Source organism: Hemiscyllium ocellatum, chromosome 5 (genome assembly GCF_020745735.1).
Source record: "Hemiscyllium ocellatum isolate sHemOce1 chromosome 5, sHemOce1.pat.X.cur, whole genome shotgun sequence".
Taxonomy (NCBI): Eukaryota; Metazoa; Chordata; class Chondrichthyes; order Orectolobiformes; family Hemiscylliidae; genus Hemiscyllium; species Hemiscyllium ocellatum.
In genome coordinates, this window is record NC_083405.1 from 78,939,059 (window position 1) to 78,958,744 (window position 19,686).

Genomic DNA, 19,686 nt, shown 5'->3' on the forward strand with positions numbered 1-19,686 from the left:
TGTATAGTAGTGTGGCTAGTCCTTTGGGTTGTGGCATGTCCTCATTCCGTTGTCTTTCCCTTAGGCATCTGTTGATGAAATTGTGGGGGTATCCATTTTTGGCGAATACATTGTATAGGTGTTCTTTTTCCTCTTTTTGCAGTTCTGGTGTGCTGCAATGTGTTGTGGCCCTTTTGAACAGTGTCTTGATGCAACTTCTTTTGTGTGTGTTGGGGTGGTTGCTTTCATAGTTTAGGACTTGGTCTGTGTGTGTGGCTTTCCTGCATACCTTTGTGGTGAATTCTCCGTTCGGTGTTCTCTGTACCATCACGTCTCGGAATGGGAGTTGGTTGTCCTTTTACTTCCTCTCTAATGAATAGGATTCCTGTGAGTGTGGCGTTGATGATCCAGTGTGTGTTCTCTATTTCTGCGTTTTTAATGATTACAAAGGTATCATCTACATATCTGACCCAGAGTTTGGGTTGAATTTGCGGTAAGACTGTCTTACTGTTGCTTGACGTGTGAGACAGCTCTCCCAAATTTGGCACTAGCTCCCAGATGTTAGTGAGAAGGACTTTGCAGGGTCGACAGGGCTGTTTCTACCATTGACTTTTCTGGTGCCAAAGTTGATGCCAGGTGGTCCATCCAGTTTCCTTTCTTTGTTGAGACTTCATAGCGATTGGTACAATGAATGGCTTGCTAAGCCATTTCAGAGGGCAGTTGGGATCGGGAGTCCCATGTCGGCCAGACCAGGTGAGGATGGAAGATTTCCTGCCCTGAAGGACATTAATGGTTAGCACCGCTGCCTCACAGTGCCAAGGACCCAGATTCGATCCCGGCCTCAGGCAACTGTCTGTTTGGAGTTTGCACATTCCCCCCGTGTCTGCATGGGTTTCCTTCGGGTGCACTGGTTTCCTCCCACAGTCCAAAGATGCGAAGGTTAGATGGATTGGCCATACTAAATTACTCACAGTGTTCAGGAATGCATGGGTTAGGTGCATTAGCCATGGGAAATGTAGTGTTACAAGGATAGGGTAGAGGGATGGGTGTGGGTAGGATGATCTTCGGAGGGTTGGTGTGGACTTATTAGGCTGAATGGCTTGTTTCCATATCGAAGCAAATCTATTCTATAGTAAGCTAGATGGGTTTTTCTGACAATCGACAATGGTGTCATGGCCATCAGTAGATTTTTAATTGCAGATTTATGTGATGAGTTGAAATTCCACTATCTGCTGTGATGGGATTTGAACCCAGGCCCCAGAACATGAGCTGAATTTCTGGATTAATACACTAGAAATAATACCAATTGGGCCATTCCTCTCCTTAACTGGTACTAACACTCAGTCGCACAAATAGTCATTTAGTGGCACAGAATGAGTACTCTAGAGAAGAAAAAATACTTATTGGTGAAGGTTTCTGTCTTGCATGCAATAGGACATCTCACAATAGTCCAAAGTAAAGGGAAAACAGCACTTATCCAGTTTGAAAAGGGAGTGCTAATTGATTGACAAGTGGATTCCGTTTGGCAGAGGTACTGCCATAGAGAATGCACCAGTTATTGATAACAAGCAGCTAACAGCTTTGAATGTACCAATTGTTTGTTTGAGTGATGAGGTAGAATAGAAGAATAGTGTATTGAAATTAGTTGGTACTCCTGCATAATCTTGTTCCTTGATTAAAAAGCTGCATATTGCACTAGTGACACATTGCAATGAGGCTACAGGGCAGCAAGTCCTAATTCAACAATATTTTAGACTCCTTAAGCTGCTAAAGTGATTCTCAGTGGAGAGAAAAGGTTGATGTTTCAATACGTTCCAAAACACTTTGGAAAAATTGTTGGGTTTCGCTGCATATTGCGAGAAATTGAGACTCCCCTTCCTGTCTAACCCTGTCACAAGAAGACATGAGCAAAGAAAGAGATTGGTGAAAAAACAGCTGCAGAACATGCTCAGGAAACCCGGCAGGTCTGGCACCACCTGGAGAGAAAATCCAAGTTAACGTTTCAGTTCCAATAATTTTTCTTCTTCTTCATCCATTTTTTCTGTCTCTGTCCATAGATACTGCCCAACCTGCTGAGTTTCTCCAGCATTTTGTTGTTACCTTAGATCCCCACAATTTGAAATACTTTGAACAAAATCAAACACAAATAGTTGTTTGGTAACACACAACTTGAGTTTTGCAAAAAAAAAAGACATCCTGTTGAAGTTTTTCAGCTTGTGCTCATCAGGACAGCCTCACAAGAATATCAATCTTCAAAGGGAACAATAATTTGATACAAAATGAGAAGATTATATTGTTTAATTCAAGGATGTTTCAATATTTTATGATTAACATCCATTAAAAGAACTGTTAGTTGCCAATATATAGAAAATATTGAGATTCAACACGAACGAAATTTCCATGTTTTATAATTAGTATACCTTTAAACACATGCTTGTACCATACTTGATATTCATATTCTCTGAATAAGCACAATCCATTCTAAACCAAAAACCAATCAATGCTCAACTTATTTAATATAGTTTCACATGGTTATAGAAAAATAATTTGTGTCTCTTCCTGTTGAGTTATCACCATAAATATTTTCACCGCTTCTAAGGTTGAATAAGGCACTTTTTTTTTCTAATTCTACAACTCTGAAACCACAATACTTGGTTATAAGCATACCATAAAAATGGACTAAACTAGCTTCTCAGTGCTAAATATACATTCCAATCTTACAATGCACACAGCCTTGAATTTATTGATCATGTTATAAATGCCCAATTGTCCCCTTAACCTTCAGTGCCAAAACCAAAACATTGGTTTGCCACTTTTAAATGATTTTCCAGAGAAAACAGCTACTGAGGGAAGATTGCTCCGAAGTTTCCATTGATGGAAGTACATCTCGAGCATGAATGCTAAATTTTCATTGGGTCCAAGAGTATGCCTGTAATGGGAGTCACTGTATTGGCAGGGGATTTCTGTTTGAACTTCAAAATTCCTGACTGCATTAAGAGGGCATGTTTTCATTTTTGCTTCAGGCTTTTGCCAAAAGCTAAGACTGATGAAGCACTAGATTTCTGCAAGCAGATTATTTTGACTTCTCGGTGAACTCTGAAACCCTTCATGATCTGTTGTCCTGCAAAAGATATATGTTTCCACCATGTCCACATTATTGGCAATTCAAGGCAAGATCTGACAGGTGGTACTGAATTTATCAAATGTTCCATGGCAGACATTTGAAAGACATGTTCCATTAAAGTGGACAAAAGACAGGCGATAAGACTTTACCACAGTACTCTAATGGAAGGAAATAAACCACACATAAATCTTCAATACGTAGAAGCCTCCCTTTGATACTGGAGTTCTAACTCTGGGTGTGTTTTGTGGCAGACTGAATATTCATTTAGCAAGTGACACACATACCCTCCTTCACCATGAAATATAATTCATTTATATAATGGCTCCCTTTCTGAACAGATACATCTCCAAAGAAATATATCTGTGTTGCTATATAAACAGTTACAGGTAATGCCTGATATTGTCAAATCCTTTACGAAGCAGTATCCTTGCTCTTAGCAAAAAGAAAAATGATAATTTTACTTCTCTGCTGTGTACTCTGCTATATCACTGATTATGTGCTATATACCCCATGAGTGCTATAACTATGTTTACATTCACTGGTGATAAATAGTGCAGTCAATATACTGTAAATTGCCAAAATAATATAAAGTAGCAGTTCATGGAGGATTTCAAGCTATAGTATCACCCATCCCTTCCGCAGATTCTATCAAAATACTATTCATATGGGCTTTCTTGAAGAGAATGAATAGTGTCATTGGAGGCATTTTCCAAAACCCTCTTTTCATTCAAGAGTTACTGAGGCCTTACATCCACAATGTGTACAGTCATTGGTATTGAATAACAATACTTACACAATGGACAACTTTCAAATTCAGCTCACTTTATATTATTGGACACACGCAAACAACATTACAGCCACATGTGTTTCTGTTATGCCTGTACCTTGATGGTTAACATTCCTGTGTTTATTTAATTGTTAGACAAATAACGAACAAAATATATTTTTATGAAGATCATTGTTTTGACTTATTCCTTTGTTTTTTTTTCAGTTTACTATAGGTGCATTCTGACTCTAAAATAACCTTATGCTATAGCCTGCATGACATTTATGGTTATTGTCTGACAAGGACTTGAACTGAAGGAATACTCTAGCAGCTGGCATTCTTAGGTTTCATTCTTTTGCATCTGAAAATGGTCACCATAAGAAAAAATTCAATCACCAAACACTGTGAATTTTGTTTTTTACAGCCAAGTGCAGATAGGTTCAGGTGAAGGTGGAAGGTTAAATGGCCTGAAATTACCAGGGCCGAAAGAACTGCGGATGCTGAAAATCAGAAACGAAAACAGAAGTTGCTGGAAAAGCTCAGCAGGTCTTCTCTCCTCTCTCTCTGGTGGGATTTCCAATCAAATCTGTTTTCTTGTCCACCAACATTAAATTCACTGTCGCTTCTGGTATTTGACCAGGTAATTGCTGGAACTCACTTCCACAGCCACATCACGTCCCTCAGTGACTGCTGCCAGTTCGACTCACCCCACGTGAATTCCAAATGAGAGTTTCATCTCTCGTGCTTTGAATCCACCCAGGATGATAGGACAGATGCTGACAGACCTGCTGAGCTTTTCCAGCAACTTTTGTTTTTGTTTCTGAAATTATCAGGAACCCAACTTCATCCTGCCTTCTTCTGGGCTTCACTGGGCTGGTACTGAAGCAAGCATGGAACTCATTTGGATCTCTCAGGTAAATAATTAAGCTACTTACAAAGAAAGAAGAATTACTTTAAACTTTAGTTTTGGGGATTTTACAAACAGTGTAGTAGTGTTGTGGTCTGTCAGAAACTCATCAGAGTGGTCAAAGGGAAAAAACTCTTTCTGATGAAGTGGCAAATTGATCATTTACGATGAACAGTTCCCACGATGGCCATTAGAAAGACTGCTGTTTAAAGTATCTTTCTCTCAGACAATATTATCATCTGGGATTGCCAACTCCTTGTCTCAAACTTCACTAACCTTTGGTTGCACTGCCCTGCTTTCAGTCTCCTTCAAGGCCTGCTGCCTATTTGTTGTAGCTCTGTCACCTCTGATGAGGTGCAAAAGGGGCAAAGTCACTGTCAACAACATGAGCAGGGTCAACACCTGGAGTTGCTTCCTCCTCTGCCACATTAAACAAGACAGGGCAAAGATCATGGACATCAAGCTTTACCTGGGGGGAGTTGAGACCTCTCAACACAGTGTAAATAAGCAGAGAATCAGTTTCCTCAACATGACTGAATATGAACCAGTGCTTCAGACCCTCAAGACAGATCACTGCAAACATGTGCAGTCTCCTGGAATTCGACCTTCTTATCCCAGGGGCAGGTAGTCTTAAATTAATGTGCTTGTCATGAGAGAACTGCCCCTCTACACCCTCTCCAAAAAAAATCAAGATTTCTGCCTCTCACCAAGTTCTATCTTTTCTTAAAAGGTGAGAAAGTAGAGGGTTTGAGCTTATTTGGAGAAGAGGGAAGGACACCATTTTTACAGAGTGGCTGTGAGGAATGGGTACAAGAAGGTAAAAGGGCAATATATAGTGAAAGTGTTTACTGCTCAGATGGGATGTGAGAAGTTGTCTGTAAAGAGAGGTAATGATATATGTGCTGCATTGTCCTGAGGAAGGGTGGCAATGTCAAACTGCAGAGTTCTTAATGTATTTTGGAAATTATCTGTCATTCTGCCCTAAGTTCCTGAGTCCTGTTGTCACCAGGTTAGAGGGACCACATTTTTGCTGGTGACATTCACCTTCCACAATGCCTGCTTGTTTTGAGAGGCTGAGGTTGGCCCCTTCTTCCTGTCCTTTGGATAGGTCACCTCCCTGCAGCACCTCGAATCTCCAAACAACAATATGCTGAAGAGTGAGAGATGCAGAAGACAGAATGCTCAGGTGGTCTCTACAATTCTGAAGCTGCTTCAGTCTCAAACATCCAAGAGCCGGTCAGCATTTATAACCCATGCCAGGAAATCCATCTGATCACAGAATGAACGTGTCATCCCAACCACTCTGCCTAGTTGTATGGGAACCCTGGAGGTGGGATTTAAAACTGTGATTGTGGGCAAGAGCCTTGCCAAGACCTCCTCAGCATTCACTTTCGCAATCTGCAAATGGTTTTACCATTTTAGCTGGGACTGTTGATAATATTCTTTGCTATAATGCTTAAAACCTGTTGTTACATATTCATTACCTTCAATTAATAAGTATCGCGGCTTGGTCATTGCCCTATCATGCATACTGCAGAACAAATAAATATACAATCAATAAATGAAGAAGGAGCAAATGTTGTGTGCTTTCAGTTATGTATTGGAAACAAACAATAATATGCTGAATATGTTAAAGCAAATTGATAATAACAATATCAATGAAGTATTACTGTTATATTTCTTATTGATCATGAAAAGTAAATTAAGTTTGCATTTACATAGCACCTCATTGTATGCATAAGGTGTCCCAAAGCACTTTACATCCACATAAGTTACTTTTAATTACTGTCAGTCATCATCATTCTTGTTGATATAGGAAATACCAAAAGCAGATTTGAAAGACACTGCAATCATTCAAACAGATATGCTCTCCTGCACTAAACTAGCAGGCAGAAGACTGTCAGACAAAACCACTAAAATCTATATGATGTAACATTGAAAATGGTCATTTTTATAATCAAATGATAAAAATAAAAGTAACCCTTTAAAAAAATTGGAAAACTACATTAAATTAACTTTTTGATGAACAACTGGCAGCCACAAATGTAGCAAAACTACTTGGCTCACAACTACTCTTTATAATATCCAAATCAGCATTTTCTGCTCTGAAACAACCTTTCTTTTCATAATAGAAATGACTACACAGTGTATGTTCTGCATGATGGTCAATTTGTTTGAGGATATTATAAAAACAGACGACTGACTGATTAACCTGTCGTTAGTGGGGCTAACTAAAGAAAGAAAGATATCTAGGACAACTTTGTACTCTCCTTCCAACATTTGCATCTATCAGAATAGACAGAAGGCCTTAGAATAAACATGTCCTCTAAAAGACAGCAGTCCAATAATCTCTCAGATTTGTGTAAAGGTATCAGTTTAAAATACATTCCCAAGTCCGATCTCAGAGACGAGTGCCACCAACTGAGCCAAACTAACAATTTCCTGCATTGAAGGTCCACATGTGGAACATAAAATAAAGAACTAACATGAGAGATTCTTGAACTCTTGACACTTTACCAGAAACTTTCAGTTCTGACTCCAAAGAGTGGTTTCCCTCCAAAAAACTGGATACCCTCAGTAAGTTTTGACACCCACCTAGATTGCTGGTCAGGTGAAAGTATTCCAACTAAAGAGAAGCACAAGCACAATCCTATTTTTCTCACTGATATTAACAATTAAAAAGCCATTAGCAAATCATGACCAAGTCCTGACCAACCCATCTTCCCACTTGCAAATATAATCTCTAGTTCTCCTCTACTAAAATAGTGGACTGAAGAATATCATACAAATCTATTAAAACTGTTTATGGTCACATTGCAAATCGTCATTTCTATAATCAAAGCAGTAAAAATAAATGTAACAATATAAAACATAAACTACATTAAATTTGCTTTTGACGAATAACTGACAAATAAGGCAAATATATTTCATTCACAATTACTTGCACTTATGAGCATTATGTGCCAAAAGACCTTTCTTATAATATAAATGACTAAACAGCGAAGGTTCTGTACGATGGTCAATTAGTCTGTGCATATCAGAAATGATCTTTACAGTACAAGCAGACTGCACCTATTTCTTACCTGGCTCTTTGTTGCTGCAACCTTAGCAAATAATGCTTGGGACACTTTGGCCCTCTTCATTTCCTGCTGAATCTCATCGTAAATGGAAGCATTAATATTAAGTGCACAGCCTTCCGATTTACCATTCCATTCAGTTGTAATGGAGGACGTTTTGACCTAGATAAAGGTTTAATCTCAGTTAATAATATACTATAAGAAAGAAGTTTAAACAGAAAGGGGATATCTCCCTGCTGATAGTGTGTTAATGGGATTCTTCCACCAATATAAAATACACATAACTTACAAAAAGCACAAGCTTGAGTGAATTATGGTGGTTATCTGGAACTCAGCATTACCAGTCCTTTTCTTCCTAAAGTCTGTGGGAGAGGACAATTCCTAAATACATTCAAGTACTTTCAGAATGAGACATCACTTCTCAAATTATGATTTGCATATGCTTTCTGTAATTCACTGATTACCGATTAATTATTGGTATACTGTGCAATGAAACCTATTTACTCTCACAGATTAAAAGGATACTTTGCATTCATATGTTGCCTTACTGAAATGCATTTGTTTACTGAAGTTCTCTTGACATTTTGCTGCTTAAACATTGACACTACTGCCACTGGAATTATCAGGTAATTCTTTGAAAGCTAAAACTAGGGCAGGGCATCTCTTCTAATTAATGATTACAAGATTAAGACCAAGTAAAGGATCAAAATCTTCTTGATAACATTGAACAGGAGCTACTACAGAAAACAATATAGCAGAGAACAGTTTAAAACAAAGCAAGATTTCTGAATAAACATAAGAAGGTTCCTGATCACTGATGCAAGAATCAAGAACATTTTATAAGAATATCAAAAATATTTCCCCTCCTCTTCCATTAAATCTCACATGAAACAAATCCGTAGGCACCTGAATAAATAATCAGTTTGATATGGACTATGGGTATCAATTAAAAAAAAGTTCACAAGGTGTTACTTGAACAGTCACCAACACTTATACTTTTTGCCACACTGGCAATTTTGTTGCCCTTTTCTTCCTCTGAACCTGATGAGGCCTGGCCAGGACTTTCTGCATGGTGCCGTTCTTTGAAAACTTGTGTATGGCCATATTTATTTATAAGTCTTGAAAGTGGGAACTAGCAGGTAACTTGACTAGGTAGATCCTGTCCCATTGATATCCATGTACCTTAAACAGGGATTAATACAGAGTATTCAGGAATAGGAACACAGGTTTTATTTTTCACTGCTTAATGAATGGGAATGAGATCAACTCCAGAGCCATTTAAACTCCAATAACTACTGGTTCAACCCACTCAATCCTTCCTCATAAAACAACCTCTTCAGTCTGGAAATTAGTCTCATGAATTTTATATAACTTGCTACCAATGCAGCAATAGAGTCATAGAGATCTATAGCACAGAAAAATTTTTTTGGCCCATTGCATCAGTGACAGTAAAAAAAACCCAGCCATCTATTTCAATCCCATTTTCCAGAACTTGCCCATAGCCTTGTATGCCTTAGCATTTCAAGTGTACATCTAAATACTTCTTAAATATTGTGAGAGTTTCTGTCTCTACATCCTGACTGATAGTGAGTTTCAGATTCCCACCACTCTCTGGATGAAGATTTTTTTTCTCATATCTCCTCTAAAACTTCTGCTCCTTACCTTAAAGCTTTGCTCCCAGTCACTTGTCCCTTCATCAAAGGGCAACATTTCTTCCTGAGTACTCTATCAGTGCCCCTCATCATCTACTCTGCTTTAAGAAAATCAACCCTAGTCTGTCTAATTGCTCTTCATAAATGAAACTGTCCAGCAGTTGGTAAATTTCCTCTGCGTTCTCTCCAGTGCTAACACATCCCTCCTATAATGTGTATTCCAGAACCGTGTCCAGTAACCTAGCTAAGATATACTAATGAGTATATCCCTTTTAAAGTAAGGAGACAAAGACTCGACGCAGTACTCAAGATATGATCTCACCAAATGCTCTATAGAGCTGTAATAAGGCGTCCCTAGTTTCATTCGTCATTCCCTTACAATAAAAGCCAATATTCCATTTGTCTTCATAATTACTTGCATGTTAATATTTGTGATTCATGTACAGAGACACCAAGAACCTCCTGTATTGCAGGATTCTGCAGTCTCTTTTCATTTAAATATTTTGCTTTTCTAGTCCTGTCGAAGCAGATAATGTCACCTTTTCTAACATTATGCTCAATCTGTCAATATCTATCTGCTCACTTACCTATCTAAATCCCTTTATAGTCTCTTTCTGTCCTCCTCGCAACTTGCTTTTCTATCTTTGTATCATCAGCAACAAGAGTTTGTCCCTTCATCCAATCATTAATATTTTTCATAACTAGTTTAAGCCAGCTCTGATCCTGTGGCACACTATTAGTTAGTTTGCCAGTTTGAAAATGATTAATTTATCCTAACTTTCTGTTTCTTGTTAGTTAATTACCAATCCTCTGTCCATAATAGGAGAGAGTGAGCACTGCAGATGCTGGAGGTCAGAGTCGAAGAGTGTGGTGCTGGAAAGGCACACCAGGACTGGCAGCAACCGAGGAGCAGGAGAATCAACATTTCAAGCATAAGCTTTTCATCAGGATGGCTTATGCCTGAAACGTTGATTCTCTTGCACCTCAGATGCTGCCTGACCAGCTGTGCCTTTCCAGCACCACACTCTTCGACTCTTTCCATAATATACCACCCTCAATACCATGAGCACGTATCTTATGTAGCAACATGTTACGTGGCACTTTATCAAATGTCATTTACAATGCAGCCTGTCCTCCAACCACAGTACAAAAATAGATCCCTACAGCACAGATCCCCAAAATAATTTCATTGGTGCTACAAGCTAGTGAGGGTAGGAATAGGAGGATAGAGCAGATGAATGCATGGTTGAGGAGCTGGTGTATGGGAGAAGGATTCACATTTTTGGATCATTGGAATCTCTTATAGGGTAGAAGTGACTTGTACAAGAAGGATGGATTGCACCTGAATTGGAAAGGGACTAACATACTAGCGGGGAAATTTGCTAGATCTGCTCGGGAGGATTTAAACTAGTAAGGTTGGGGGAGATAGTGAGGAAAGAGATCAATCTGAGACTGTTATAGTTGAGAAAAGAAGTGAGTCAAACAGTCAGGGCAGGCAGGGACAAAGCAGAGAATACGGTAGGACTGATAAATTAAACTGCATTTATTTCAATGCAAGAGGCCTAACAGGAAAAGCAGATGAACTCAGGGCATGGTTAGGAACATGGGACTGGGATATCATAGTAATTATAGAAACCTGGCTCACAGATGGACAGCACTGGCAGCTTAATGTTCCAGGATACAAATGCTACAGGAAGGACAGAAAGGGAGGCAAGAGAGGAGGGGGAGTGGCATTTTTCACAAGGGATAGCATTACAGTGTACTGAGGGAGGATATTCCCAGAAATACATCCAGTTATTTGGGTGGAACTGAGAAATAAGAAAGGGATGAACACCTTACTAGGATTGTATTATAGACTCCCTAATAGTCAGTGCAAAATTGAGAAACAAATTTGTAAAGAGATTTCAGTTATCTGTAAGAATAATAAGGTGGTTATGGTAGGAGATTTTAACTTTCCAAACTTAGAACTGGACTGCCATAGTGTTAAGGGTTTAGATGGAGAAGAATTTGTTAAGAGTGTATAAGACAATTTTCTGATTCAATATGTGAATGTACCTACTAGAGAAGGTGCAAAACTTGACCTATTCCTGGGGAATAAGGCAGGGCAGGTGACTGCGGTGTCAGTGGGGGAGCACCTTGGGGAAAGCGATCATAATTCTATTAGTTTTAAAATAGTAATGGAAAAGGATAGACCAGATCTAAAAGTTGAAGATCAAAATTGGAGAAAGGCTAATTTTGACAGTATTAGGCAAGAATTTTCAAAAGCTGATTGGGGGCAGATGTTCACAGGTAAAGGGATGGCTGGAAAATGGGAAGCCTTCAGAAATGAGGTAACATGAGTCCAGAGAAAGTATATTCCTGTTAGGGTGAAAGAAAAAGCTGTTAAGTGTAGGGAAAGCTGGATGACTGAAGAAATTGAGGGTTTGGTTAAGAAAGAGAAGGAAGCATATGTCAGGTATAGACTGGATAGATCGAGTGAATCCTTAGAAGAGTATAAAGGAAGTAGGAGTATACTTAAGAGGGAAATCAGGAGGGCAAAAAGGAGACATGAGATAGCTTTGGCAAATAGAATTAAGGAGAATCCAAAGGGTTTTTACAAATACATGAAGGATAAAAGGGTAACTAGGGAGAGAATATGGTGCCTCAACGATCAATAAGGTGGCCTTTGTGTGAAGCAGTAGGAGAGGCGGGAGATACTGAACAACTATTTCCATCGGTGTTTACTGTGGAAAGGGACATAGTAGATATAGAATGTAGGGAAATAGACAGTGATAGCTTGAAAAATGTCCATATTACAGAGGAGGAAGTGCTGGATGTCTTGAAACGCATAAAAAGTGGATAAATCCCCAAGACCTGATCAGATGTACTCTAGAGCTCTGTGGGAAGCTAGGAAAGTGATTGCTAGGCCCAGCTGAGACATTTGTATCATCGATAGTCACAGGTGATGTGTCAGAAGAGCAGAGGTTGGCTAATGTGGTGCCACTGTTTACAAAAGGTGGTAAGAACACGCCAGGGAACTATAGACCGGTGAGCCTGATATTGGTGGTGGGCAAGTTGTTGGAGGTAATCCTGAGCAACAGGATTTACATTTACTTGGAAAGGCAAGGACTGATTAGGGATAGTCAACATTGCTGTATGCGTGGGAAATCAAGTCTCACAAAATTGATTGAGTTTTTTGAAGAAGTAACAAAGAGGCTTGATGAGGACAGAGTGGTAGACGTGATTTATATGGACATCAGTGAGGCATTCAACAAGGTCCCCATGGGAGACTGGTTAGCAAGGTTAGATCTCATGGAATACAGGGACAACTAGCCCTTTGGTTACAGAACTGGCTCAAAGGTAGAAGACAGAGGGTGGTGGTGGAGGGTTGTTTTTCAGACCGCAGGCCTGTGACAAGTGGAGAGCCACAAGGATTGGTGCTTGGCCACTACTTTTTGTCATTCACATATATGATTTAGATGTGAACAAAGGAGGTATAGTTAGTAAGATTGCAGATGACACCAAAATTGGAAGTGTAATGGACAGCAAAGAAGGTTACCATAGATTGCAATGGGATCTTGAGCAGATGGGCCATTGAGCTGGAGAGTGGCAGATGGAATTTCATTCAGATAAATGTGAGGTGCTGCATTTTGGGAAAGCAAATCTTAGCAGGACTCATATACATAATGGTAAGGTCCTATGGAGTGCTGCTGAACAAAAAGACCTTGGAGTGCAGGTTCATAGCTCCTTGAAAGTGGAGTCGCAGGTAAATAGGATAGTGAAGAAGGCATTTGGTATATTTTCCTTTATTGGTCAAAGTATTGAGTAAAGGAGTTGGGAGGTCATGTTGCAGCTGTACAGGCCATTGGTTAGGCCACTGTTGGAATATTGCGTGCAATTCTGGTCTCCTTCCTATCGCAAGGATGTTGTGAAACTTGAAAGGGTTCAGAAAAGATTTACAAGCCTGTTGCCAGGGTTGGAGGATTTCAGCTACAGGGAGAGGCTGAACAGGCTGGGGCTGTTTTCCCTGGACCGTCAGAAGCTGAGGGACGACTTTATAGAGGTTTATAAAATCATGAGGGGCATGGATAGGATAGACAAAGTCTTTTTTTTTGGGTAGGACGTAGAGGCCAGAAGTTTAGGATGAGAGGGGAAAGATATGAAAGAGACCTAAGGGGCAAGTTTTTCACGCAGAGGGTGTTATGTACATGGAATGAGCTGCCAGAGGAAGTGGTGGAAGCTAGTCCAATTGCAACATTTAAAAGGCATCTAGATGGATATATGAACAGGAAGCACTTGGAGGGATATGGTCTGGGTGCTGGCTGGTGGAACTAGATTGGGTTGGAATATCTAGTTGGCATGGACGAGTTGGACGAAGAGTCTGTTTCCATGCTGTACATCTCTATGACTCTATGACTGTATTTATTATGAACTGACAATGTGACTAATATTAACAATTTAGAATTGTTTCTAACACAGGTGTTTTAGACTGAACATTTTAAATGATGATAAACATTACAAATAGCATATCAATGTTATAAAAATGCAATCTTTTTAAGTTTCATGTATTAAGTACCATTCTGTGCTGACCATAACGAGTGTTCATGTTGCAAAGTGAAGCACCTTCACTCTTTTCGGCACCCAGAACTCAAAAAAAGAGGTGCAGCATGATGCAGATTAAAAATACATTTTTTCTGTCTCCACAACAGTTTTACACCCAATCTCAGAATCTTAACCACAGCACTGTGATTTTGTCCCATTTTGTCTCTGAATGGATTAGTTTCATTCAGAGCTTGAAATTACACTGTGAAAATATTAGCACTCAAACACTGAGTCTGTTAACATGAAATTCCATTTTCTTCAATTTTATGGAGGAATTATGTTGTGTTTCTAAACACATTACCACTTTGATTTAAAGTCGTGCTACCAACTCTACCACAACCTGTGGGTAGTTACGTGCTACAAATCCACATTTACTATTAGCTGGGCTGAGACTATTCTAGGCTGGTCAGGCAGCATTCAAAGATGGATGCTGCCTGACCTGCTGCGCTTTTCCAGCAACACATTTTCAGCTCTGATCTCCAGCACCTGCAGTCCTCACTTTTTCCCCTGAGACTATTCTAGTTAATTTTACTGAAGGAACTTGTGGCCAGGAGATAAAGGAAATCTTTGTTCCATGCATGTCTAGTTCAGAAGTGAGTGAAACCTTGTGAAATCAAAGTGATTATTTTTCAATTTGCTCATTTCCCAAAATGTACTAAAGAGTAAACCTTTTGTGACTCCACCACCAAACAGAGCCTTCCACACAGAGCATGGATTAAAGAATCAAGCATGAAGATGAGCGCACCTGATCTACACCATTTCTGGTTATTCAGACACAGAAATGAATCACCAAAAAATTGAAAGCACTGCATATGAGGCACACTGACCTCCACACCTAATTTATGCATCCATTTTCTGGTCAAACATGGTCGTGGTGAGAAAAGAAACAGATGTTTCCTTTTACAAAATGTGGGATGTTTTAGTCATTTGACTGTTTTCCTTTTAAAGTCATCAAATTGAGCAGCATTCCATAGAAAACATCTACATAAATAATTATTATCACAAATTCCTTTCTTTAGCAATTATAAAATTGTAAAATCTGAGCAACATATTGAGCTATAATATTATTTTCATAACACTATGTTCAAAAGAAAAGGTTGTCCTGAAAGAAAAAATATCATAGTAGAATTTCAAGACCAGCTTAAAAAATAGTTGGACATCTTTGTTTGATGATTACCTGTTGGGTACGGTTAGGAGAACTTATCAAAGGTGTAGTTCCAATCCCTGAGGCTGCATTGAGACTTCTCTCCCTTTCATCCTGGTAAATACGGTCCCTTTCTGCTTCTGGCAGGTTTAGAAAATTCTGCATTGCCCTCAAGTTGACTAGCAAAGATTGTGAGGCAGTCTTTGGGTCCTCTTCTTTTCTGAGAATTTCAGACAATAGACCCTGTGTAAAAGAATAAGCAGAAACAATATAGTATTCTTGAGAACTGATCTTGACCAGGAACTGCTAATTATTCTCTCACTGGTGTGCTGGAGTTTCAGCAAGAACCTTCAATGGCAATAAGAATATATTAATGCTCAATTAGATTCGTTGAAAGAAAGCCACAATTGTAAGTCTGATGTTATAGCTGTCCTCTCTAGCTGTATACTGACATTCGTGACATAAACCAGAATATCGAAGATGACTACGTAGATCTTTAACAAAGCATATAGAGACAAAATCTACAATTGCACAATTGTGGACAGTTAAATAGGAAAGATATTGCAGAAATAGTGGGTGAACAATATTGTAGCCTATACAATCATAGGAGTGTTAGAGTCACAGTAAGGGTATGGATTTCCTTAAGTTGAACTTTCAGTCCATTTTTGTCTATAAATTTCTTTTTGATAATTTTGAAACAGTACAGCTACCTCTAGAAAGTAGTTAAAAATTGAAATATATGCGAACAAGAAAATATTGGGAACAAACAAAAATAAAGTCATAAGAAGACAAAATCGCACAGACCTTCTGCCTATGGAGCATTCGCTATGTAAATGTTAATGTGCATTTCGTTGCCATCTGTTAGCAGATGTTGTGCTAGCTGTAAAAATACCCACACATGAAAATGAATACAACTTATATCGGGTTAATATATATAAATGTTTGTAAACATCAGCTTTTCAAGTTACACAAATCAGTTGTTCAGATTGATTCTAACACTGAAATAAATATATCGTGAGCTTTCTTTCTAGGAGAATGTTTGTATCATTTTGACTTCTATCAACACATCAACTTTATTCATGCACAGGTAACATATTGTTGCATATTGATGCCAAGCTAATGTTAGAATACACTTCAGTGACTCCTAAGCAGATGCCAAATAAACCATAGAGTACTGATTCTGCAAAAAAAAAGATTTGCTCCCTGCAGACCTGACTGTGCATAAAATGGCTGACTACTTTTAATGTTCACTTTAAAACAGTCATGTGCTTTTAGCCACTTTATAGATGGCTGCAGCTGCATGTATGACCATTATCAGATTTACAATAACAGAAAGGTAAAGCACAAAATTTAGAGTATTAATCCCAAGTTATTAAAAATATAATTCATACCCATTTGTTGCCTTGTCAATTTTAGTAATTTAAAAATGTATCAGTAGTGATTTCTTTGTGTATTCTGACTGATTTACAATTCAAGTAAAGACAGTGCATACAGTGCAATCAAATTTAAATTAAAAAAAAAGATTCTTCACAAATTCAAATATCAGATAAGTTGTACTCAATGTGTATCAAAATAGCTGCATGTTACCTACTCTCCTGCTTAAGGACAGAACCACCACTCGTTTCTCTAACTGCCGTGGTCTTGTACTGTCCTTTTCAGGGACTCAGAGGAGTTACCCATTTTCAATTTCAAGTTGTCTAACATCATCAATCTCTTTCTTTCACTTGGTCTACATCTTTCTAACCTTCTTGCAATCACATACAAACATATAAATAGGTAATTCCCTCCTTCAGCATCTCATTGCCTTAGAAAATAATTAATCCAACTTGTCTTTTTGTGAGGTTATTCACTAACAAGCTTTCCTCCTTTACCACTGAGAACTCTTCCAATGCTTTTGTGTTTTCTCCAACTAATCCTGCACGTCCTGTTCCAGAATAACGTTTTGCAACTTTCTAGGGTTTGTATATCACTTTTCTCATTGACCACATTTCAACTTTGTACAAGACTCTCTAAATTTTGTTGTGAGATGGAAGAATGCATAAAAGAAACAATGGATAACTTGAATGAGAAAATAAAGAACAGACTGAAGGAAGCAGAGGTAAGCAAACACAAAGAGAAATTGATAGAATTATCAATATTTTCTCAACAACCTGTTCAGAGATGTTATTCTCCACCAGTGGAGCAGGTGGGACTTGAACCTAGGCCACCTGGCCCAAAGGTGGAGACGCTACCACTGCATCACAAGAACCTGCTGCAGAATTCTATACTTTTTACAGTATGTGAGGAGTGAAGAACAGATGGAAAGAGCACATTGAAGACCTGTGAGTGTCTTGGTTGTGCATGTCACACTCTTGCAATGCCTCTTCCACTGTCCACAGCTGCACTCATATGGTTCCGTTCCTATCTCTCCAATCTTAACCAGAGAATCACTTCCAATGGTTTTCACTTCTGCCTCTGGGGTCTTCAAAGATCTATCTTTGACTCCATCCTGTTATTTCATCTACATGCTGCATCTTGGCAACATCTTCCACAGTCATGTGTTAATTTTCATATGTAGTCTGCTGACATCCACTTGCACTCACCATACCTCTCTCAACACCTCCACTGTTGCTAAATTATATAGACATCCTGCAGTGTGGAAACAGGCCATTTGGCTCAACAAGTGCACATCAACCCTCTGAGGAGTAACCCACCCAGACCCATTCCCCTACCCTATTGCTTTAGATTTACCCCTGACTAATGTACCTAACCTACACATCCCTGAACACTATGGACAATTTAGCATGGCCAATCCACCTGACCTGCACATCGTTGGACTGTGGGAGAAAACTGGAGCTCCCAGAGGAAACCGACTCAGACACAGGGAGAATGTGTAAACTCCACACAGATAGTTACTGAGGTTGGAATCGAATCTGGATGCTGGCACTGTGAGGGAGCAGTGCTAACAGCTGAGTCATCGTGTCACCCATGAGACAATTATCAGACAATTTATCTGACATCCACTACAGGAAACACGTAAACTTCCTTCAATTAAAGACAGGGCAGACTGGAGCAATTGTTTTTGCACCCTGATTCAAACTGTGTTCCCAGCTTCCAAATGCAGTCGTCTTCCTGGCAACAGTCTAAGATTGAGCGGGTTTATTATCATAGTAACCACCTTCTAAGAGGGAGTCTTGGTATCAGATTCAAGAATAGCTTCTTCCCTACTTTTATTAGATTCCTGAATGGACCTCTTAAATTTTAAATTTTATGTTGAACTTGTTCTTTGCACACTTTCTCTGCAGCTGTAACATTGTGTTCTTCGCTCTTTTCTATTATCCTAATATACTACTTTCTCCCTGTATTGCATGCAAAACAAAACTTTTCACTATAACTGGGTACATGTGACAATAATAAATCAAATCAAATCAACATTTGGCTCCAGATGAGCATTAGATCACATCTTCACATCATCTGCCTATTTCCACATCTGTAACAATATCCAATTTTGCCCGTGTTTCAGCTTTTGTTACCTGACCATAACAAGGCACTCTTGGCTGTCTTCCACATTTACCCTTGTCAAACTCAAGGCCATTCAAAGCGCTGCTGCATGGGCCTTAACATGTAGCAAGTCATGCTCCCTTATCTCACCATACTCACTGATCTACACTGGTCCCCACTCAAGTGATATTGTGATTTTAAAATTTTCATCTTTGTTTTTGATTTCCTCCATGGCCTTGACCCTCCCTGTCTCAGTAATCTCCAACTCCACAACTATGTGAGATACTATGCTGCTGAATTTTGTTTTTATGTAGTCTTGATCATAATTATACTATTGCTGGCCATGCTTCAATTGCCTCGATCTGGTCTTCCATTACGACATCCCTCCATCTCCCTAACACACTTGTCACATTTAAGGCACTTCTTAAAACCTACCTTTTTGCCAAGCATTTGGTGTAAGGTACTGACTTCGTGTCAAATTTTAGGTTATGCTTTGGAACAATTCATTATTTTAAAGGTTCTATATAAGTAGAAGTTGTTGTTCCTTTTTATTACAAAGATGGCAAGCCAACTGGCTTAGAACTCGAGAATAAGAGATTTGTCAGGGTAATTCAGGAACTCTTGATCTTCTTCCACAAAATAAATGAAGCTAGGAAAAGTGAAGGGAATTGATGGAATCACGACAGAAATAACAAAACTACTTGTTGAAAAGGCAACAGAAGAATTGATCAACTTGTCTAAGGAGATATACAGTAATGGAGAATGGCTTTTTTTTAGATTACTTACAGTGTGGAAACAGGCCCTTCAGCCCAACAAGTCCACACCGACCCGCCAAAGCGCAACCCACCCATACCCCTACATTTATCCCTTAGCTAACACTACGGGCAATTTAGCATGGCCAATTCACCTGACCCGCACATCTTTGGACTGTGGGAGGAAACCAGAGCACCCGAAGGAAACCCACGCAAACACGGGG

At 39.1% G+C, this 19,686-nt stretch overlaps 1 protein-coding gene across 9 annotated transcripts in view; it reads right to left on the reverse strand.

The window, feature by feature from the left end:
* LOC132815753 (DNA-binding protein SATB1-like) overlaps positions 1 to 19,686 on the reverse strand; it is a 130,330-nt gene that overhangs the window by 51,832 nt on the left and 58,812 nt on the right. For all 9 annotated transcript variants that reach the window (XM_060824889.1, XM_060824890.1, XM_060824896.1 and 6 more), the window contains 2 exons: positions 15,264 to 15,473; positions 7,860 to 8,015 (listed from right to left, as the gene is read on the reverse strand). In XM_060824889.1, coding sequence (XP_060680872.1) covers positions 7,860 to 8,015; positions 15,264 to 15,473 — 366 coding nt within the window. The remainder of the gene's footprint in view (positions 1 to 7,859; positions 8,016 to 15,263; positions 15,474 to 19,686) is intronic.